The sequence below is a fragment of the Trachypithecus francoisi genome, unplaced genomic scaffold (assembly GCF_009764315.1).
Source record: "Trachypithecus francoisi isolate TF-2019V2 unplaced genomic scaffold, Tfra_2.0 Lachesis_group8, whole genome shotgun sequence".
NCBI lineage: Eukaryota > Metazoa > Chordata > Mammalia > Primates > Cercopithecidae > Trachypithecus > Trachypithecus francoisi.
In genome coordinates, this window is record NW_022681473.1 from 12,674,603 (window position 1) to 12,693,441 (window position 18,839).

The window sequence follows — 18,839 nt, forward strand, 5'->3', positions numbered from 1 at the left end:
CCGTCTCAGCCTCCCAAAGTGCTGGGATTACAGGCATGAGCCACTGCAGCCAGCCAGAAATGCATTTTTGATTTACAGGTTTATTGGGATGTGACCCCATTGTAAGTCGAGGGACATCTGTGTTTATTTTTTCCTTGTATACTGAGCCTTTATGATGTGCCAGGCCCTAGGCTGAGACTTTTCTAAAAGTTCTTCAAAGAAACTATTTTTTAGAATGGTTTGAGGCTCATGGCAAAATTAAGTGGAAAGTACAGAGAGTTCCCATATGTCTTGGACTCCACACACCACAGCATCGCCCCCTATTAGCACCCCACATTAGCACCCCACACCAGTGTGGCATGTTTGTTATAATCGGTGATACCGCACTGACACTGACATGTCATTGACATCCAGTGTCTATAGTTCACATTGAGGTATAGGCTGAGACTCTCCATGCACCCTTTCATTCACACTCGGTCCTTACTGCTGTGCCCATTTTACAGATGAGGAAACAGAGGCCCAGGGGAGTTGCATGCCTTGCGTGAGGTCACACAGCTAACTGCCTGCCTCCCTCCGTTCATGGCTCCTTCAGTCTTCTCTTCCTGGAGGCGGGAGCTGGCCGGTCCTCACCAGGTGTGCTGAGGCCCCTCCGAGGACAGAGCTTGGGTGTCCCTGGCGTACCTTGTCCCAGAGCCACCTTGGCCACTGGAGAGAACCATTGTGCATCTCGTTTCGCCCTCCTCTCTCTAGATTCCCTTTCTTTTCTGGAAGAAAAGCAGGCGCTCTCCGCTCACAGAAATGTGGCGTTCAGCAAAGCTGCTAGGAGCCTGCATGGAGATGCTGAGGCCCCCGTCAACTGTAGCTCCTGCACTGGGACCCCAACAGCATCACTCTCGAGGCCGGCGCTCCATCTGCTCCAGCTCCTTTTGAGAACGAACTTGACAAAAACACAGACTTTACCTACAAGCCCAGCAGGAGCTCTTGGTCCACACTCACCCGCTTTGGGGCCCACAGGCACTTTGCCAGGGGAGCCTGGGGCCTCCCCTCGACTCTCACCAGGGCCTTCGACCCCTCCAGGAGCCCCCACTCTACCTCTAGCTTCCCCAGGGGCTCCTCAGCCACCTCCTGTGACTCCAGAACACTCATTCTCAGCCTCTGGGGCCCAGATAGCGTCCAGGTGGCCGCCTCTGCCTGCCACCCTCCTGACAGAAGCTTCAGCACTTTCCATGATGGACCCCAGCCCCTCGAAGACCCCCATCACCCTCCTGCGGCCTCGCACGCTTTCTCCCACCACCTCTAGACTCTCTGCAGCCCTGGCAGCCACCACCCACCGCGGCCCCCAGCAGCCCCCAGTGGGGGCCTCTCGGGGGGAAGAGTCCACCGTGTAAGTAGGTCACTGTGTCCGGGAGACTCTGGAGAGAGGACACTCTGCCAGTGGCCCAGGGAGTGTGCAGGGCGGCTCCAAGGGTGAACCTAGTGGGGATGCCTGGGCTCCCTCCTGCAGGGGCCCTGGTGAGGATGGAAGACCCCCAAGGCTGGATGTAACCTTGTTCCCAAGAAGTGTTTGGAATGTGCTGTAAGAACGGAGGAGGTGGTTTCCACTGTCAGCGTCCTCCCTGGACCGCATGGCCAGCTCATCTTTTGAGAAGGGTGGGGGCTGCCAAGTTCTCCCGGAGGAAGAGTCGCGTCCGGCTGGGATTCCACTCACTGGGACTGTACCACCAGGTGGCGTGCGTCCCCCTGAGGTTTCCTGATTAAAGGTTGTCTCGATTTCCCCAGGCTGCGCTGCTCATTCACCGCTTACCTGTGGGAAGGTGGGAAACGTGGCCCCAAGCCCACAGATGGTTAATGAGCGACCACCTTTACCCCACTGCTGGGGAGAGAAGCCGGCACTAAATTGTGACTGGGCTGGGGAAGGGTCCCCTGTAAGCACTTGGCGGCCTTTTATATCAGGAGACTTCTTTTTATTTTTTTCCCCAAGATCACGATTTTATTTTCTGTTTTTTTTTTTCACTTTTATTTTAAGTTCAGGGGTACATGTGCAGGTTTATTATATAAACTCATGTCACAGGGGTTTGTCATACAGATTATATTATTTCATCACCCAGGGATTAAGCTTAGTACTCATTCGTTATTTTTCCTTAGTCTCTCCCTCTACCCTCCCTCCACCCTTCCATAGACCCCAGTGTGTGCTGTTCACCTTCATGTGTGCATGTGCTCTCATCATTTAACTCCCACTTACAAATGAGAACATGCTGTGTTTGGTTTTCTCTTCCTGCGTAACTTTGCTAAGGATAATGGCCTCCAGCTCCATTCATGTTCCTGCAAAGGACATGATCTCATTCTTTTTTATGGCTGCATAGTATGTACACCATGGAATACCATGCAGACACTGGGGGGCTTCCACAGTGAGAAGGGAAAAGATGATGGAGGGGACTTGCTTCTGGGAAGGAATCTCTGAGACTAAATTACAGGACAGCAGTTTCTTCTTTGAGACGGAGTTTCACTCTTGTTGCCCAGGCTAGAGTGCAATGGTGAGGCCTCGGCTCACTGCAACCTCTGCCTCCCGGATTCAAGCAGTTCTCCTGCCTCAGCCTCCTGAGTAGCTGGGATTACAGGCACCCACCACGACACCCGGCTAAGTTTTTGTATTTTTAGTAGACATGGGGTTTCACCATGTTGGCTAAGCTGGTCTTGAACTCCTGACCTCAGGTGATCTGCCTGCCTTGGCCTCCCAAAGTGCTGGGATGACAGGCGTGAGCCACCGCACCCGGCCGGGCCAGCAGTTATCTTAAGACGTGTTTTCAGCATGAACACCTGTGGGCAGAGGGGAAGGAGCGGGGAGGGAGAATGGGGCTGCTGGGCCTTCTCGAAGCCTCAGCCAGCCGCCTCTGGGAACTCTGGGGCTAGGCTGGCCCTTCAGAGCTGTCCTGAGCTGGGGCCACGGGGCAGGGCTTTCTGCCTCATATTGACCAGAGAGCTGGTCAGCCATCTTCCCAGCAGCTGGGAGAATGATCCTTCAGTCCTAGCAGGGGGATCTGAGCAGTGCAGCACAGTGTGCATGAGAGACGGGAAGAGGACAGTGCCAGCATGAGTAGGGGGATGAGGATTTGTGATAAGGGAAGTGATGTGGAGCTAGGAAGCAGAAGCTGCCCTATCACCAAGTCACCACTTGCTACCATTTTTTTTTTTGAGACAGGATGTTGCCCTGTCACCCAGGCTGGAGTGTAGTGGCATGATCAGGGCTCACTGCAGCCTCAACTTCATGGGCTCAGGCCTTCCTCCCACCCCAGCTTCCCAGGTGGGTGGGATTAGAGGCACGTGCCACCATGCCTGTCTAATTTTTAACAAATTTTTGTAGAAACGGGGTCTCGCTGTGTTGCTTAGACTGGTCTTGAACTCCTAGGCTCAAGTAATCCTCCCACTTCAGCCTCCCTGAGTACTGGGATTACAGGCATGCAGCCCCACACTTGATGCCACTGAAACCCATGGAGGCTGCGGAGTGAAAGCACCCCCAGGGCATGGCCCATCACTTTGCCGAGGCCGCCCTCTTCTGAGCTCTTCTCTATCCTGCTGCTCACTCTGTGTCCCAGGGTGAAGGGTCTGCTGAAGTGTTTCCTGGCTGCAAAGGCAACCTGGTATCCAGTCGAGATGACAGTGTAGTCATGGCCTCTCACCTGAGCGTGGTGGCAGGAATAATGAATGTGGGAGATAGGAGCATGGAAACCAAAGAGTTTGGAGAGGCAAAGGACTTAAGAGACAGTTTTGTCCAGTAAGATACAAAGGGTCATGGTCATGAGCAAGGTCTGGGGCCCATGAAACTCAAATCTGAACCTCGCTCTGCTGGACTGGCTGTGGGATATTAGGTCTCTGCTCCCTTATTATTTTTTGAGATTGAGTCGTGCTCTGTCACCCAGGCTGGAGTGCAGTGACATGATCTTGGCTCACTGCAACCTCCGCCTCCCAGGTTCAAGCGATTCTCCTGCCTCAGCCTCCTGAGTAGCTGGAATTACAGGCGTGCACCACCATGCGCAGTTAGTTTTTGTATTTTTAGTAGAGACGGGGTTTCGCCACGTTGGCCAGGCTGGTCTCAAACTGACCTCAGGTGATCTGCCCGCCTTGGCCTCCCAAAGTGCTGGGATTACAAGCATGAGCCATCGTGCCTGGCTTTTGCTCCCTTATTTGGACAATGGGGATAATAACAGGCCTGCTTTATGGAGTTGTGACATTGACGTGTGATAATGCCTCTGTAAGTCTCAGTGGTTTACACTTGTGGCCCTGTGGCCCCTAAGCTTGCTACAGCCCACCTGGCTTGGTGATGACACGTGGGGTCTGATTTCAGGATGAAAGCGTAGAGTGCTCATTGTCCCCATGCTGCAACTTTTCAAACAAGTCTATCTGTCAATATGATAGTGGCTAAAAATTAGTGTCGATTTCCTCATTGCTATTCTTTTATGCAATAAGTTAGCATGCAATTTTAAGTTTAATACTAGTCCCCCCCACCTGCCTCTGCAAATAGGACTCATGTCAGTGATGTTCATTTTGAATGTAAAAAAAAAAAAAAAAAAAGGAGTCTGGGCGTGGTGGCTCATACCTGTAATCCTGGCACTTTGGAAAACTGAGGCGGGTGGATCACGAGGTCAGGAGTTCAAGACCAGCATGACCAATACGGTGAAACCCCATCTTTACTAAAAATACAAAAATTAGTTGGGCATGGTGGTATGTGCCTATAGTGCCAGCTACTTGAGAGGCTGAGACAGGAGAATTGCTTGAACCCGGGAGGCAGAGGTTGCAGTGAGCCGAGATCATGCCACTCCACTCCAGAGCCTGGGTGACAGAGTGAGACTCCATCTCCAAAAAAAAAAGAGTCGGGCGCGGTGGTTCTCGCCTGCAATCCCAGCACTTTGGAAAGCTGAGGCAGGTGGATCGCTGTGAGCTCATGAGTTTGAGACAAGCCTGGGCAACATGGCAAAACCCTATCCCTACAAAAAATACAAAAATTAGTCAGGCGTGGTGGCGCATGCCTGCAGTCCCAGCTGCTAGGGAGGCTGAGGCTGGAGAATCACTTGAGCTCAGGAAGCAGAGGTTGCAGTGGGCCGAGATCACACTACTGCACTCCAACCAGGGTGACGGAACAAGACCCTGTCTCAAAAAAAAAAAAAAAAAAAAAGAAAGAAAAAAGGTTAGTGGGGGTGGGGCAAGGGGACAGCTGTAAACAATTTTCCTAAGTTTTTCCAAGTATAAAAACATGCTTAACTGGACTGTTCCCTATCCAGTATTACAGCTGAGAAGCAGAGGCTCAGAGAAGTTAGGAGAGTGTTCTAAGGCTATGCAGATTATGACGGCTAAATGGGAGGAGAGCCCCATTCTTCTGACTCCCAGGCCAGGCATTTTTCCTTCGCTTCACATGTCACCTGATGAGGTTTTCCTGCTGGCGTTTGGAGAGACAGCTGATGGCCCACAGTTGAGGAGGGGCCCTGTGAACACTATTTGAGTTTGGGTTCCCCCTAAAGCAGACCCGGAGATGCTCTTCGGATGAAAGCCAAGAGAAAAAGACCAAGGGGCATTGATGAGCTGGTGACAGCTATAGGCAATTGGCACTTTGTCCTTCTAGGGACCCTCTGAGAGAATGTGGAGCCCATGCCTTGCCTCAGGATTGTCCCCCAAGGATGTGAAGATGCACCAGTAGTTGTCCCTCAGCTTTCGTCCCTCATTGGTGGATCCTCCTCCTGGGCTCTTGGCTCTCTAGCACACTCAGCTGGCCTTGCCATAGTACTGAGCCTGCCTTTCTGCTCGTCTGCAGGCACCAGAAAACTCTTGGGGCAGAGGTGCAGGGAGCCATCGGTGGAGGGCTGGGCCAGGGCTCTCACTGGGCCAGGTAAGAACATGCTCTGTCCACGATAAACCACAGTGCACCAGGAGGCAGGAGTCCACCTGAAGCCCCCAGCGGGGTGTGCAGTGCCTTTAATGGGATGAGCTGCTTCGAATTCTCAGGAGCCTGGGCTCCAACAAGCAAGGGGGTGTTCTTGGATGGAGGCACCCTGCATTTTTCCTGAGCTAGGATTCCACTTTCAGGGTTCTGAGAAACAGAACAGAATGGGGGTGTGTTGGAAGCCTATTCTGTGGCCTCAGTTTCCCTTGCACCTGGGAGCTTCCCAAAGGGCAGAATGATCAAACCTGTTTCAAGAGACCCAATTTTGAAGGTTATTAGATGCATGGCCTGAAGGCAAGTCACAGTAGGTTTCTAAGTAGGACAAACTTTCAGAGGCTCAAAATCACGTAATTCACTTTGTTTTTTTAACTTACCTTCTTTTTAAGATCTTTCCGAGGCTGGGTGCAGTGGCTCACGTCTGTAATCTCAGCATTTTGGGAGGCCGAGGTGGGTGGATCATGAGGTCGGGAGTTCCAGACCAGGCTGGCCAACATGGTGAAACCCCGTCTCTACTAAAAATACACAAATCAGCTGGGTGTGGTGGCAGGCGCCTGTAATCCCAGCTATTCGGGAGGCTGAGGCGGGAGAATTGCTTGAACCTGGGAGGTGGAGGTTGCAGTGAGCTGAGATCACGCCACTGCACTCCAGCCTGGAAGACAGAGCAAGACTCCATCTTTAAAAAAAAAAAAAAATCTTTCCATCTTAGCACCTAGCGAGCACGTTTGCTTTTTCCTTTTACAGCTGTGCATTGTGTGGATGCCGCATAAGCTGTTGAAGCAAACCCTGTGGATGGACTTTTCGGTCATTTCAAATCTTGCTTTTCCACATGATGCTGCAAAGAATCATGTCCTTATATCGTTTTGCACATGTACAAGTGTATCTTTAAGGTAAATTTCCAGAAGTGAAGTTACTGAGCCAAAAGGCATATGGTTTTTTTTTTTTTAAATGGAGTTTCACTCTTGTTGCTGAGGCTGGAGGGCAGTGTGGTGATCCCGGCTCACTGCAACCTCCGCCTCCCAGGTTCAAGCAATTCTCCTGCCTCAGCTTCCCAAGTAGCTGGGATTACAGACGTGTGTCACCACACCTGGCTAATTTTGTATTTTTCCTGCTGTTGTTTTGAGACGGAGTCTCGCTCTGTTACCCAGGCTGGAGTGCAGTGGCGCGATCTTGGCTCACTACCAGCTCCCCTCCTGAGTTCATGCCATTCTCCTGCCTCAGCCTCCCTACTAATGGGACTACAAGCTCCCACCACCACAACTAGCTAATTTTTTGTATTTTTCGTAGAGGCCCTGTTTCACCGTGTTAGCCAGGATGGTCTCGATCTCCTGACCTCGTGATCCGCCAACCTTGGCCTCCCAAAGTGCTGGGATTACAGGCGTGAGCCACCGTGCCTGGACTAATTTTGTAGTTTTAGTAGAGAAGGGGTTTCACCATGTTGGCCTGGCTGGACTCAAACTCCTCACCTCAGGTGACCTGCCTGCCTTGGCCTCACAAAGTGCTGGGATTACAGGCATGAGCCACTGCGCCCGGCCAGCATATGCGTCTTTAATTTTGATAGAAACAGCCAAATCATGCTCCGTAGGGTGGTGCCAATTTACACTCCCAGCAATGTGTGGAGTGATCATTTGGGACAGGTGATGATGGATGGGGCCAGAGACCTGTGAGATGAAAATAACACTCCTGGACGAATGTGAATGAGAAGGATGGAAGGAGCTGTGCTTAGACCCCTAAGGCCCTTACAGGAAGATGCATGAAACAAAGTCCTGAGACTGCAGCAAAGGCTTGTGAATTTCTCTTCTCTTGTGGAGCAGCATAGGGAGGATCGAATTGGATACATTGGCGTGGGGCTTTCTGGTCAAATGATCTGTCTGATGAGGAAGCTCTTTAGATGCTGGCTGGGTTCAGGAATCCCAGGTTGGGAATGGAAGAGGTGCTGGGAGAGGCTGAGCAGCAGCTGCTGGGGTTGAGATGGGGAGGAAGGAAGGATAGGGTCAGGCCCAGGAGAACAGATAGCATCCAGGAAAGTCTGAGATCAAGCTCAGCTGAGTTAAAATGAAACAGATCACTTTGCAGCCGGACTTGTCAGAGCCTTTGATTGGGAACTGAGGCTGGTGAACCCTGGGGAAGGGCCTAGGATGTAGCATGTTCCATACTTACTTTGAAACTATGTTTTTCATTGAACATTTCGCTACCAAGCCCAGTCTGAGAAACTGCTCCATTTCCTCTTTGCCTTTCTAGGGCATATATGCTAATGAGCGCACTTAATTCTCTGTCTCGCAGCCTCTGCTCAGGGAAGTGGAACACCATTCTGTCTGGTTACAGACGGGGAAACAGACGTGTTCAGTGTCTTGTGCCTGGGACCCTGGGGGAGATTGACTGTTAGTCCTGGTCAGCCAGCGAATCACAGGGGCATCCTGGAAGATTGTGGGGTGTCAGCTTCTTCCACCTCTCCTGTCCATGTCTTGCAGACAACACTGCCCTGTCCTGTCTACTTAGGGACATCGCCATTAGTGTCCACCTCTCCTGTTTCTCCTGATTGCTTTCTTTTCCTCATGATCTTTCTCCTTTTTTTTTTTTTTTTTTTGAGATGGAGTCCTGCTCTGTCACACAGGCTAGAGTGCAATGGTGCGATCTCAGCTCACTGCAACCCCCACCTTCCAGGTTCAAGCGATTCTCCTGCCTCAGCCTCCCGAGTAGCTGGGATTACAGGCACGTACCACCACGCCCAGCTAATTTTTGCCTTTTGAGTAGAGACAGGGTTTCATCATGTTGGCCAGGCTGGTCTCAAATTCCTGACCTCAGGTGACCTGTCCGTCTCAGCCTCCCAAAGTGCTGGGATTACAGGCGTGAGCCATTGCGCCCAGCCTTGTCATGATCTCTTATTGGCTTGGGAGAAGTAGGAAGCTGACTCCCATAACTAAGAGCTTCAGTGCCCTACTTTTTCTTTTCTTTTTTTTTTTTTTGAGATGGAGTCTCTCTGTGTCGCACAGTCTGGAGTACAATGGCACGATCTCAGGTCTCAGTGTCCCTTCTATGAGAAGACAATGATCCCAGCATTTTTGGTCCCCAGGTCTTTTTATGATGTTTCCAGCACAGCCCCCTGCAGCCCTCTGTCTTCCTGGCTCTACCATGATGTGTCCGCTGCTGGGATCACTATGTTGGGTGCCATCCAAGTGGATGTGGTCATTTTGGTCCCTGCCCTGGCGTTCTAAACCCAGTCATGTGAAGGAAAAAGACCAGCAAAGAGAAGCCGCTCCATAAAACTTATTTCAGCAGGTTGTGTTTTTATTCTACATTATTAGTAAGACAGGGAACAGGGCCAAGACCTCCACACTCCCCTGGGAAGGACAGTCAGGAGAATTAGATACATCTAAAGTGGGCACAGGACGGAGGTCAGATCTTCCTGGGAGGTGGCTGGAAAGATTTGGGCTTAAGCCACGGGAGCCAGGCCGACCCTGTTGTTTGCCCTGTCGAAGACAGTAAAGTACTGGCGGATGAAGACATCACCCAGGATCCAAAGCTCTCCAGATTCGGTGGTGAGGTCCATGCCCTGGAAGCCGCTGATGCAGATGTCCTCGCTCTGGAGAAAAGGAGAATAAAAGTGGAGTTGAGACACCGATTCAGCAGTGACAGGCGCTGGGTGATAAACATCCAGGGCACCCTGGTGCAGCTGCAAGGCACGTGCAAGGAGGAGCTTCCTGGCAGTGTTCAGGGACTCGGCTGTTCTTGGCCTGGAGTCGGCCTGTAGAAGCGGTCCACAGCACGATTGGTTTCTACGCATTACTGGACATTATCTGGCATTTCTGGCAGGCACAGGAACCCTGACATCAGCATCAGAGCTAAGGGGCTTGGGGAGAATTCAGCTGGTAGGAAGGAGTGTGAAAACCCTGTGGATACAGCCTTTTCTCATGATTATTGTGATCCCGACCAGGGGCAAACCGGATGAGCTGTTAACCCTCTTGTCTCACTAAATCACTGGGCTGCGACTTTGTCTGCACGTCACCTGGGGAGCTTTGAACCCCGCAGCCCCATCCCATTGCTCAGGCCTTGCCCTCTCCTAATGTAATCAGAATCACTGGGGGAGCCCAGGCATCAGTGCTTTTTGTTGGTAACATCAGTCCACTGGCAAAATCAGTTTTCCACCTGACATTATAATAATAGAAGGGAGAGTTTTCCTGTGGCTCGTATAGTTAAGATTGGCTACTTGGTAGAGACGGTAGGAGTGTCGGAAGCCCCAGCCTATGGAAATGAGGATTTCCATTTGCCCAGCGCTTGGTAGCTCTGATGTGATCAGTCTCACTTGGGTAACCTAACCGCACTCTGAGGGTGGGGAAAGCTGCCATGTCTACATTTTGGATGAGAAACCTGAGGCTGTGATGAGTTGTAGTTTCCTCAGAATCAATGGGCTGGTAATTGAGACCCAGGACTTGGACCCAGGGGTCCAGATAGAATCCTCTTTTCCCTCCCTTAGCGTTTGTTTCACTTGTTCCCTTGGGGGGCTGTATCCGAGTTCTTATTCCTGCATTTGTTTTTAATCTATTCCTTCTCTCTGGAGCTGTCTAGGGCAGATGTTCGTCTGCCTCTGCCTCTCGGCTTCAGCTGGTGGAAGCCCACTTTCCCTCTGCAGAGGGGACTCTGTGGCCACATTCTGTGTGGGCCCCTCTAGTGGATGGTCCAGAGCCCCCTCACCTTCAGGATGTAGGCACTGGGTGGCAAAGGGTACTGGACTCCGTTGATGGTGAAGATGATGTCGGGCAGGCTGCTGATGGCGGAGCAGCTGACCACCATCTGGAAAGAGTGAGGTGAGAAAAGTTAGCAGGGTTTTCATCCCATCTGCCTGGCACACCCACCACTTGAGCGTAGAACAGAGCAGTCGGGGCTGGACTCACCTCGCCGAGTAAGTTCTCACTGGCTCCGATGTCGCTCTGGATGTTGGCAATGGGGCTGGTTGGGCCGGTCAGCAGAGAGGTGCCGGTGTCAACAATGGCCTGGCAGCCCTCAGCGCAGGCGATGGTCTTTCCGTTCATGGTGATGCTGAGGGCAAGAAGCAAGTGAAGGTCCCTGAGCCCTCAGGGGTACATCTCTCCAAGGGGGAAACAGGAGGTGACCCCAGACCTTTCTTTCCCACCCGTCCATTGGCCAATGTGTGAAGTTTCTGTTTGTTTCGTTCACACACTCATTCATCCTGCATTCATTTACCCAACAAATATTTCGCAAGTGCCTACTCTCTGCCAGTCATGGGAAACGCAAAGCTAAACCAGACAGCCTCACAGTTCCAGGCTGCAGGGAGCTCCCGGCCTAGCTGTCAAGATAAGTTATGGTGGCAGAAGGGCAGGATGATAAGCCAGGTGTGCGGCAGGGAACAAAACAGGGTCCAGGGTGAGAGGCAGTGGAGGGAAGCAGCCAGGGGAGCAGACACCCAGGGATGCCAGGCAGGTGAAGAGAGGAGGACATCAACAGGGGATGGTATGCGGGGAGGGAAGGAGACCAGGGGCTGGGGCCGGAGTGGAAGGAACTGGTGAAATTCTAGCCTGGCTGGGCAGACATGAGGTGATCAGTGTGTCCTGGTTTGCCTTCGTTGGTCCCAGCTTTAGTACTGAAAGTCTTTGTCCTGGGAAATTGTTCACTGTTGAGAAATGACTTCACACAATTTCTCAGCCATTTTGCCCTACTTCTAGACTGAAAGTGACACGTTTCCTCAAGTGGGAGGAGCGTGTGCTGGTTCACAGGCAGGTGCATCGCCCAGCTTTCCCCAGGGATGCTGGGGATTGTCCTGCCTCCGTGACTAGGAGGACAGTGGCTATCTGACCCTTGCAGAGTCTCAGCTTCCCAGACAGCTCTTCCCTCCTCCGCCAGGGAGGTGTCTTTCTAGGGGTCTCTCTGGCTTGGCCAACTTCCATCTTCCCCCTGGAGTGTGTTCCCCTGTGTCAGCTGTTCTAAGGGGGATTCTGGAAAGCTGGTTAGCTGTGAATCCATAAGGACATGGGATCTGGGGCCCAGGCCTGGATGCTGCCCGTCCGTGGCAGTCTCACCTGTCCACGGAGATCTGCCAGTAACCCTCGACAGAAACAGGCACCCAGTTGAGACTTCCAGTGTAGTAAGAAGAGTCAATGCCACCAAATATCACCACGCTGCCACTCTTGTCATCGCTGTGGAAAGTGAGGGAAGAAGACATGAATTTCTCTGTTCGTTCATTTGTGTGAACATCTGCTGTTGGCTCCTCAGAGCTTCCCTTGATTGGGCACTTGGCAGGCTGTCCTGGGGTGTGACAAATGTGGTTTCTTTTCCTCTTAGGCCAGGGCCCACGTGGTGGACACTGTCACTGTTACTTCCCCTTACCATGAGGACACTGAGCCTGAGGGAGGTGAGGCCACCTGCCCAAGGTCACACAGCGGGGAAGTGGTGGAGCTACGTTTGGAAGAACACGGGTCTTTTAGGTTGAGTGTGTGGTTTCCACCGTGGTACTCACTCTAGTTGCCATGGGGACCCCAGGGCTGTGAATGGGTGACAGTGCCGGCTCTTAAGGACTTGATGGTGGAGATCACTTGTTCTTAGCTGGGAGCAGTTTCACCCCCAGGGGAATGTATTTTTTAGTAGAAACGGGGTTTTGCCACTTTGGCCAGGCTGGTCTTGAACTCCTGACTTGAGGTGATCCTCCCGTCTCAGAGTCCCAAAGTACTGGGATTACAGGCATGAGCCACTGCGCCTGCCCAAGTGTATTTACTTTCAATGGCATCTTTGGGAGCCAAAGATGAGGAAACTGGCACTGGGGGCCAAATGGCTGATGACATTTGAGTTGTGCACATCAAGGGACAAAGACACTGTTAAATAAGATGGAGTGCACATGGCCCGTCAGAGAGAGACTCGGCACTATCACTCTCCAAAGACACATTTCACCACCCAGACACTGACTTTCCAAATCCCTTGCTTCCCAAGAACCTCTCCATCGCAGCCAGCCTTGGACAGCTGCTGCTGGGCCAGAACACTGTGACCTCTGGAGGGGGAGGTGGGAGGAGGCCCCCTCCACCCAACTTACGCGCTTAGGTAGACAGAGAAGAGGTCCTGAGAAACCAGGCCCTGGTTCCAGATGTTGTCAAAGACGGGTGTGGCCCCGGAGGAGGAAATGCTGGGGTAGGCCAGCCCCAGGATGCCATCGAAGGGAGCGAAATACAGGAAGAAGCTGGGTTCCCTCTTGCTCAAGCCGAAGATCTGATTGGTGTCTGAGATGCCTCCAACCTGGGTGGGGGAACCGAGATGATGTTCACCATCTGGTCATGTTCATTGAGCTCTGGGTGCCAGCCTCAGGCCTACAGCTGCCCTGGTTCATCCCATGCAGGACTTGGCTTCCAGGGCATCAGCCCGGAAGGAGGGGAGAGGGACAGTCTCCTGGAATGCTCGTTCCTCTGCTGGAGGTAACCATGGCAGCTGATCTGCAGATGGCCGTGGTCTGTGACTCAGTGTGAGATTTTGCTGGAGAACAGATTCACTGTGTGTTTGTGTTACTGATGAACCAATGCAAAGCAGACCCCGGGCAAATCAGGGCCTTTGACCCCTGCCATGCCCCAAAAGTAGCAGAGAGGGTTTGTGGAGATTTCCTGACGTGGGGGGGTCTGCAGGTCGGGAGAAGCAGGAAGAGGAGGAGGTGCTAGTAGAGAATTGAGCCTTTCCTGACTGTCTCCCCACCCTCCATAACATTTTGCTTGGATTGAGCTGAGGCTGGCTTATGGCTCCCGGTAGCCCACCCTTTTACTCACTGCCACCCGAGCTAGCAATGTCTGTGACATCTCTGTTGCTTCTCCCCCACCCCGCACCCCCAATCAGGTTACTTTTGTGATCACCGAGACTCATGTTGCTGGAATAAGCTTATTGTGGGGGTGCCTGATGGCGGGATGCAGCGGCAGCCTGCAGGCGCCCACCTTGACAGTGTCGTATCCGAGGATGCCTGTCATGCTGCCGGTGCCGTAGGTGATGGAGACTGTCTTGCTGGTGGCCCGGTATGTGGAGGAGTCCTCAGGGTTGAAGAGGTTGTGGTCACCTACAAGGGCAAGCGGTGATTGTCAGTCTCTGAGAGCTGGGTGAAGGTCACGGGCTGGGATGTCTTCCTGGGATGGGGTGCCCTGGCCCCAGGAAGGGCTCTGGAGGTGAGCAGTGACCTTTCCCCCTAGACCCTTGGACCCCAAGAGACGCCAGGTTCTGTCCTGTCACATTGAACTCCTGGGACCCTTCACTGATGGCAGGTCCCCAGCCAACCCCAAGGGCCTCCTAGGGACCCCCCCAGGCCAACATTGAGCCGACCAGGCCCTTGGCTGCCCAGTGATGAGCGCTTTCACCCTCCAGCCCCTGGCCAGTGCTCCTGCTACGATGTGGAAGAAGCCAGAGGCACCTCATCTTTATTAAAACTCAGGTGAAAACATTAGGAGAGGAAGGAACCCGCAACACACATTGTTCATGACTTCCAAAGACAAACTCTTTTTCATGAGCAAACCAATCATTTTTTACATTTTGTTGTTCTTAAAAAAACGAGCTCAGCACTCATCTCCAGGGTGTCCTAGCCAGGCTTTGGAGCCATTTCCTCACACTGGACTCTTTCCTGGCGGGCTATTCTACAGCCCTTTGGCCGTGTCTTGCTTTGGGCCCCTACACTTCCTCTCCCAGGCTGTGGTTATTTTGGAGACCTTCTCTCTGCCCTCAGACTGGAAAGTCTTTGACCGCAGGGATCATACCACTCATCCCTTTACCCCCTGGAGCACCTGTGCCCAGTGCTTGGCACGTAGGAGGTGCTCAATAAATGCCTGTTGAGTGGCTCCAGCAGGTTTGAGGTGGGAGCTGTCTGAAGCCCACGGGTGTCCAGGGTTCCCCAGGGTCAGCTGATGTTGGGGAGCGAGAGTGGGTTGGGGCGGGCTGGGAACTTACTGCAGGCGAAACTGGAGCAGTAGACTGAGGGCACCCACAGGTTGGAGGATCCGGTGTCAAAGACGACGGTGAAATCCTGGGCAGGGGTTCCGATGCCGATAGTGCCAAAGTACTCCGTCTGCCGAGGCCGGGACAGGGCAGTTCATAGACCGAGGTCTCTCTGTCGGGGCCTCCCTAGGGGCTGTCTCTGGGTCATCTCCTCGGTCCGTCTCTCTACCTTTTCCTTCCTTCCTCACAGTTCTTGTCATTCCTTCCCAGCCACTGCCTTCATCCCTGAAAGCCCAGCCCTGGCGTCCCTTCCTCCTTGAAGTCTTCCCTGATTGCTCCCCAATTTACCCTCTGCTCTCTCCTAAGCACCACAAGCACCTAACAATCTGCTGCTCCCTCTTCAGCCGTTGTCTTGTCTGTCACAGTCTTCCCATCCTTGTAGCACATGTTCTCAGAGGATGGGGATGGAACCTTCTAGCACTGGGCAAATGACAGCTTAAGTGCTTATGCCTTAAATTTTTTATCAGAAGCTCAGCAAGCCACCAAAAGATGGAAACTCGGCCTGTTTTCTTATTTCTAAATCTAGATGTGTGAGCAGGTTGCAAGAGAGGCATTGCCAGTATTTTTCTTCTTCTTCTTTTTTTTTTGAGGCAATTCTCGCTTGGTTGTCCAGTCTGGAGTGCAGTGGCACAGTCGCCGCTCACTGCAGCCTCCACCTCCTGGGTTCCAGTGATTCTCCTGCCTCAGCCTCCCAAGTAGCTGGGATGACAGGTGTGTGCCATCACGCCTGGCTAATTTTACTATTTGTAGTAGTGACGGGGTTTCACCATGTTTCCAGCCTGGTCTCGAACTCCTGACCTCAAGTGATCCACCCACCTCAGCCAACCAACCAGTATTTTTCTTCTGAGTGGCAGCATTTTCCCCCCTTGCTGGCTCTGTTCCCGCCACACTGGTCTGCTTGCTGTTCCTTGGCGATGACCAGTCCCTCCTGCCCTAGGGCCTTTGCACTGGCTATTCCTTGTGCTAGGAAAATGTTTATTCTAGATCTTTCTTTGGTTGATCCTTTTTTCAAAAATCAATCATTCAGGTCTCTAGTCAAATGTCCCCTCTGCCAATAGGTCTTCCATGACCACTTTATCTAAATTTGCCCCCTCTCTATCTTCTTTTTCCTCATACTCCAATTAATTAATTTGTCTTGGCCCTCATCATTACCTGAAATTATCTTATATACTTGTTTATTTGTCATCCTCTTTAGAATATAAGCTCCAGGAACTTTGCTTATTCACCATCGTTTTGGCAACTTGCATAGCCTCTGGCACATAGAGAGGTGCCAATATTTGTTAAATATTTGTTAACTAAATAAATGCGCTAACTAAGCCTCTTACAAAGGGCCTGCCAGACCCCATGCTACGCACTCCAGAAAACATGATTGCGTTAATTCCTGGCAACAACCTCTGTTGGTAGATATTAGTGGTTCTGTTTTCCAGACCAAGAAACAGGCTCAGAGGATTTAAATGACTTGGCCAAGGTCCTGTGGCTTAGAGGCACTAGAACCCACATTTGCACCAGGTCTGCTGGATGGCAGAGGCCAATCTCTGAACCACAGGTATCACTGCTCTGTGCCCTCTGCCCTGTGCCAGGCACAGAGGGGACATACGATATCTGTGGGAAGGCAGGGTGTTTGCTATCGGGTGTCAAATAATAAAGTCAGAGTGATCTTTCTGAAACTCGGATCTGATTTTGTCACCCCCTGTTTGAGATAAATCGGTGGCAGTTAGGATGGAGCCTCTCTCCGTCCACCCCTCGGCTCCTCGGGCCGCAGTCTGCAGCACCTTCTTCCCTCCCTCTCCACTCTCCTTCAGATACCCTGTGCTCCCGCCTGCACAGGGTTCGGCACAAGTGATCAGGCTGTGCGGAGTTCTGTCTTCTTCTCTTGGAAATTCCTGCTCTTCCTGCCTGGCTCCAGGGAGGGTCCCTGCCCATGTGGCAGACTCTCGCAGTGTGACACCTTCACTCTGTAGTCCTCCTGCGGCCCGTTCTTTTCATTGGTTTGCAGGACTCCTTGATTACTGTCTTTCTCTCCTCGGCTATGACTTTGATCACCGCTGTTTTCCCCTGAGCCCAGCATATGCCCTGACATGTAACGAGGCGCTCAGAAGAAATAAACGTTGCATGAACGAGTGAAGGAATGAATGAATGAACAAGAAGCAACAGCTCTGAGTGTGAGCTTTCCTGCCTGCCCGGGGTCACTGACATCTAGGGGCAGACCCTGGGTCACTGCCTGGAGCCTCAGAGCCCCGGCCCGTCCTCCAAGACCCCAGGGAAACTCTCTTTCCTGCCAGCCAAGTCCTCAGAGCCGGCCCCGCCGCTTTCCCACACACTCACATCCAGGTAGTTCTCCAGGGGCTGTTCGTGTATCAGGGTGGGCGCCTCCCCCTGGGGGAAGTACTTCCTGGCTGGGTTGAAGTTGTGCTTCTTCAGGAAGTCCTTCAGCAGGCCATGCTCGGACAGGTTGCGCCTCAAGGACTTCTTTCTGACAAGGGGGACCCTGTGGTTTGGAGGAGGAAGAGGAATTAGGCAAGGATTCTGCTCACCGGGTGCTGTGGCAGCCCCAGAAGGGAAGGGAAGCTGGTGTAAGAGAGGAAGAAGGAAGGAAGGGAGACGCTCCCACTTGTGCCTAATAATGGAAAGAAGTTCAGCTGCCCAGTGATGGAGCTGGAACCCAACCCAGGCTGGACTCTTAACCAGCTGGTCTAAGAGAGGAAGATGGAAGGAAGGGAGGACCTGCCACTTCCGTGTAATAATGCAAAGAAGTTAAGTTGACTAGGGCTGGAGCTAGGAACCAGACTCAGGCTGGGCCCGAGTTTTAACCGGGTCTGCAGAGCTGATGGAGAGAGAGGCAGAAAAGGGGGATGGAGACAGCCGAAGACAGAGAGAGAAAACAGGGAAGAAGGAAGACGGGAGGAAAGAAAGGTGATGTGGGAGGCAGCCGTCTTCACACCCATGCCACCCGGACTCACTTGTAGATGATGCACTCAGAGAGCGCCACCAGACCCAGCAGCAGCAGCCACCTCATGGTTCTTCCCGGGTCCCAACTCCAGGGAGAAGCAAGACGGGAGGAAGGTGCAGAGCAGCAGCATGAGCTGCCCCTTATATACAACTTGGGTTCTGCCTTATCGTTTTCTGAAAGTCACCGTTCCCCTGATCCCAAACAGAAAAGCTCCTGATAAGATTGTCACTGCCCGGAGCCAAGTTCTGAGACTGTTCCAGCTGAGGCACTTTCCATTGTAACCTTGTGCCATTGTGGGGGTTGGGGGGTTGCCATGGGGCTGGACCCGGAGGGAGAGAGAGGAGCAATGGCATGGAGGCTTAGTTTTTCTTTTCTTTTCCTTCTCCTTCCTTTCCTTCCTTCCTTCCTTCCTTCCTTCCTTCCTTCCTTCCTCCTCCCTCCCTCCCTCCCTCCCTCCTTCCCTACCTCTTTCTTTCTTTCTTTTTTCTTTCTGAGGGACCTTTGCTCTTTCTTTCTGACGGAGTTTTGTTCTGTCACCCAGTCAGAGGCTTATTTCTTTAGCATTGACAAGGGCCCACGTTGAAACTTTACAAGCGGAGCATTTCCACAAAGTTGGTTACAAGTGTGTTTGACACAGCACTGGACAGATGGGAAGGAGCCCCAGGTGGCCTGATTTGTCCCAGTGGGGCACGCAGCTGAGATTGTTAGGGAGCAGTTCCCCGACTCAGTGATCGGTGGTACTGGTTGTGGTCACGGCTTATCCACAGCACACTGGGGGGTCGGTCATTTGGGACTCAGGACACAATTCCCCACTTCAGTGTCATTGTGTGGGGTTGTTGGGCATGTGACTAGCCTATGGGACTTCCGGCTTGCTTTTGATGGCAACTGGGCTGAGTCTGGGAAGGAGATGTGCGCAGTACATGGGGGAGGAGGGAGAGAACACCGAGAGAATGCTGCCTTCCTTCCTGGAGGAGGCAAACTTGAGACAGGCCAGGCATTTCTTTGGAATCTGTGTCC

At 52.4% G+C, this 18,839-nt stretch overlaps 2 protein-coding genes across 5 annotated transcripts in view; one reads left to right on the forward strand and one right to left on the reverse strand.

The window, feature by feature from the left end:
• Positions 1 to 1,757, forward strand: part of VWCE (von Willebrand factor C and EGF domains) — a 41,883-nt gene extending 40,126 nt beyond the window's left edge. For 3 of the 4 annotated variants that reach the window (XM_033205831.1, XM_033205832.1, XM_033205834.1), the window contains exon 20: positions 730 to 1,757. In XM_033205831.1, the coding sequence (XP_033061722.1) occupies positions 730 to 1,367 (638 nt within the window). In that variant the 3' untranslated portion in view covers positions 1,368 to 1,757. Of the gene's footprint in view, positions 1 to 482; positions 613 to 729 lie in introns of all 4 variants that reach the window. The other variant, XR_004435907.1, reaches the window with a different exon arrangement.
• A 7,421-nt stretch (positions 1,758 to 9,178) lies between these two features.
• Positions 9,179 to 18,038, reverse strand: LOC117079913 (pepsin A-4-like). Its single transcript, XM_033204277.1, has 9 exons — positions 17,833 to 18,038; positions 17,198 to 17,360; positions 14,825 to 14,942; positions 13,828 to 13,946; positions 12,948 to 13,147; positions 11,944 to 12,060; positions 10,801 to 10,945; positions 10,601 to 10,699; positions 9,179 to 9,491 (listed from the first exon to the last, which is right to left on the reverse strand). Exons 1-9 carry the CDS (start codon positions 17,886 to 17,888, stop codon positions 9,342 to 9,344), a joined length of 1,167 nt encoding a protein of 388 aa, XP_033060168.1. The 5' UTR covers positions 17,889 to 18,038; the 3' UTR covers positions 9,179 to 9,341.
• Between the last annotated feature and the right edge of the window lie 801 nt (positions 18,039 to 18,839).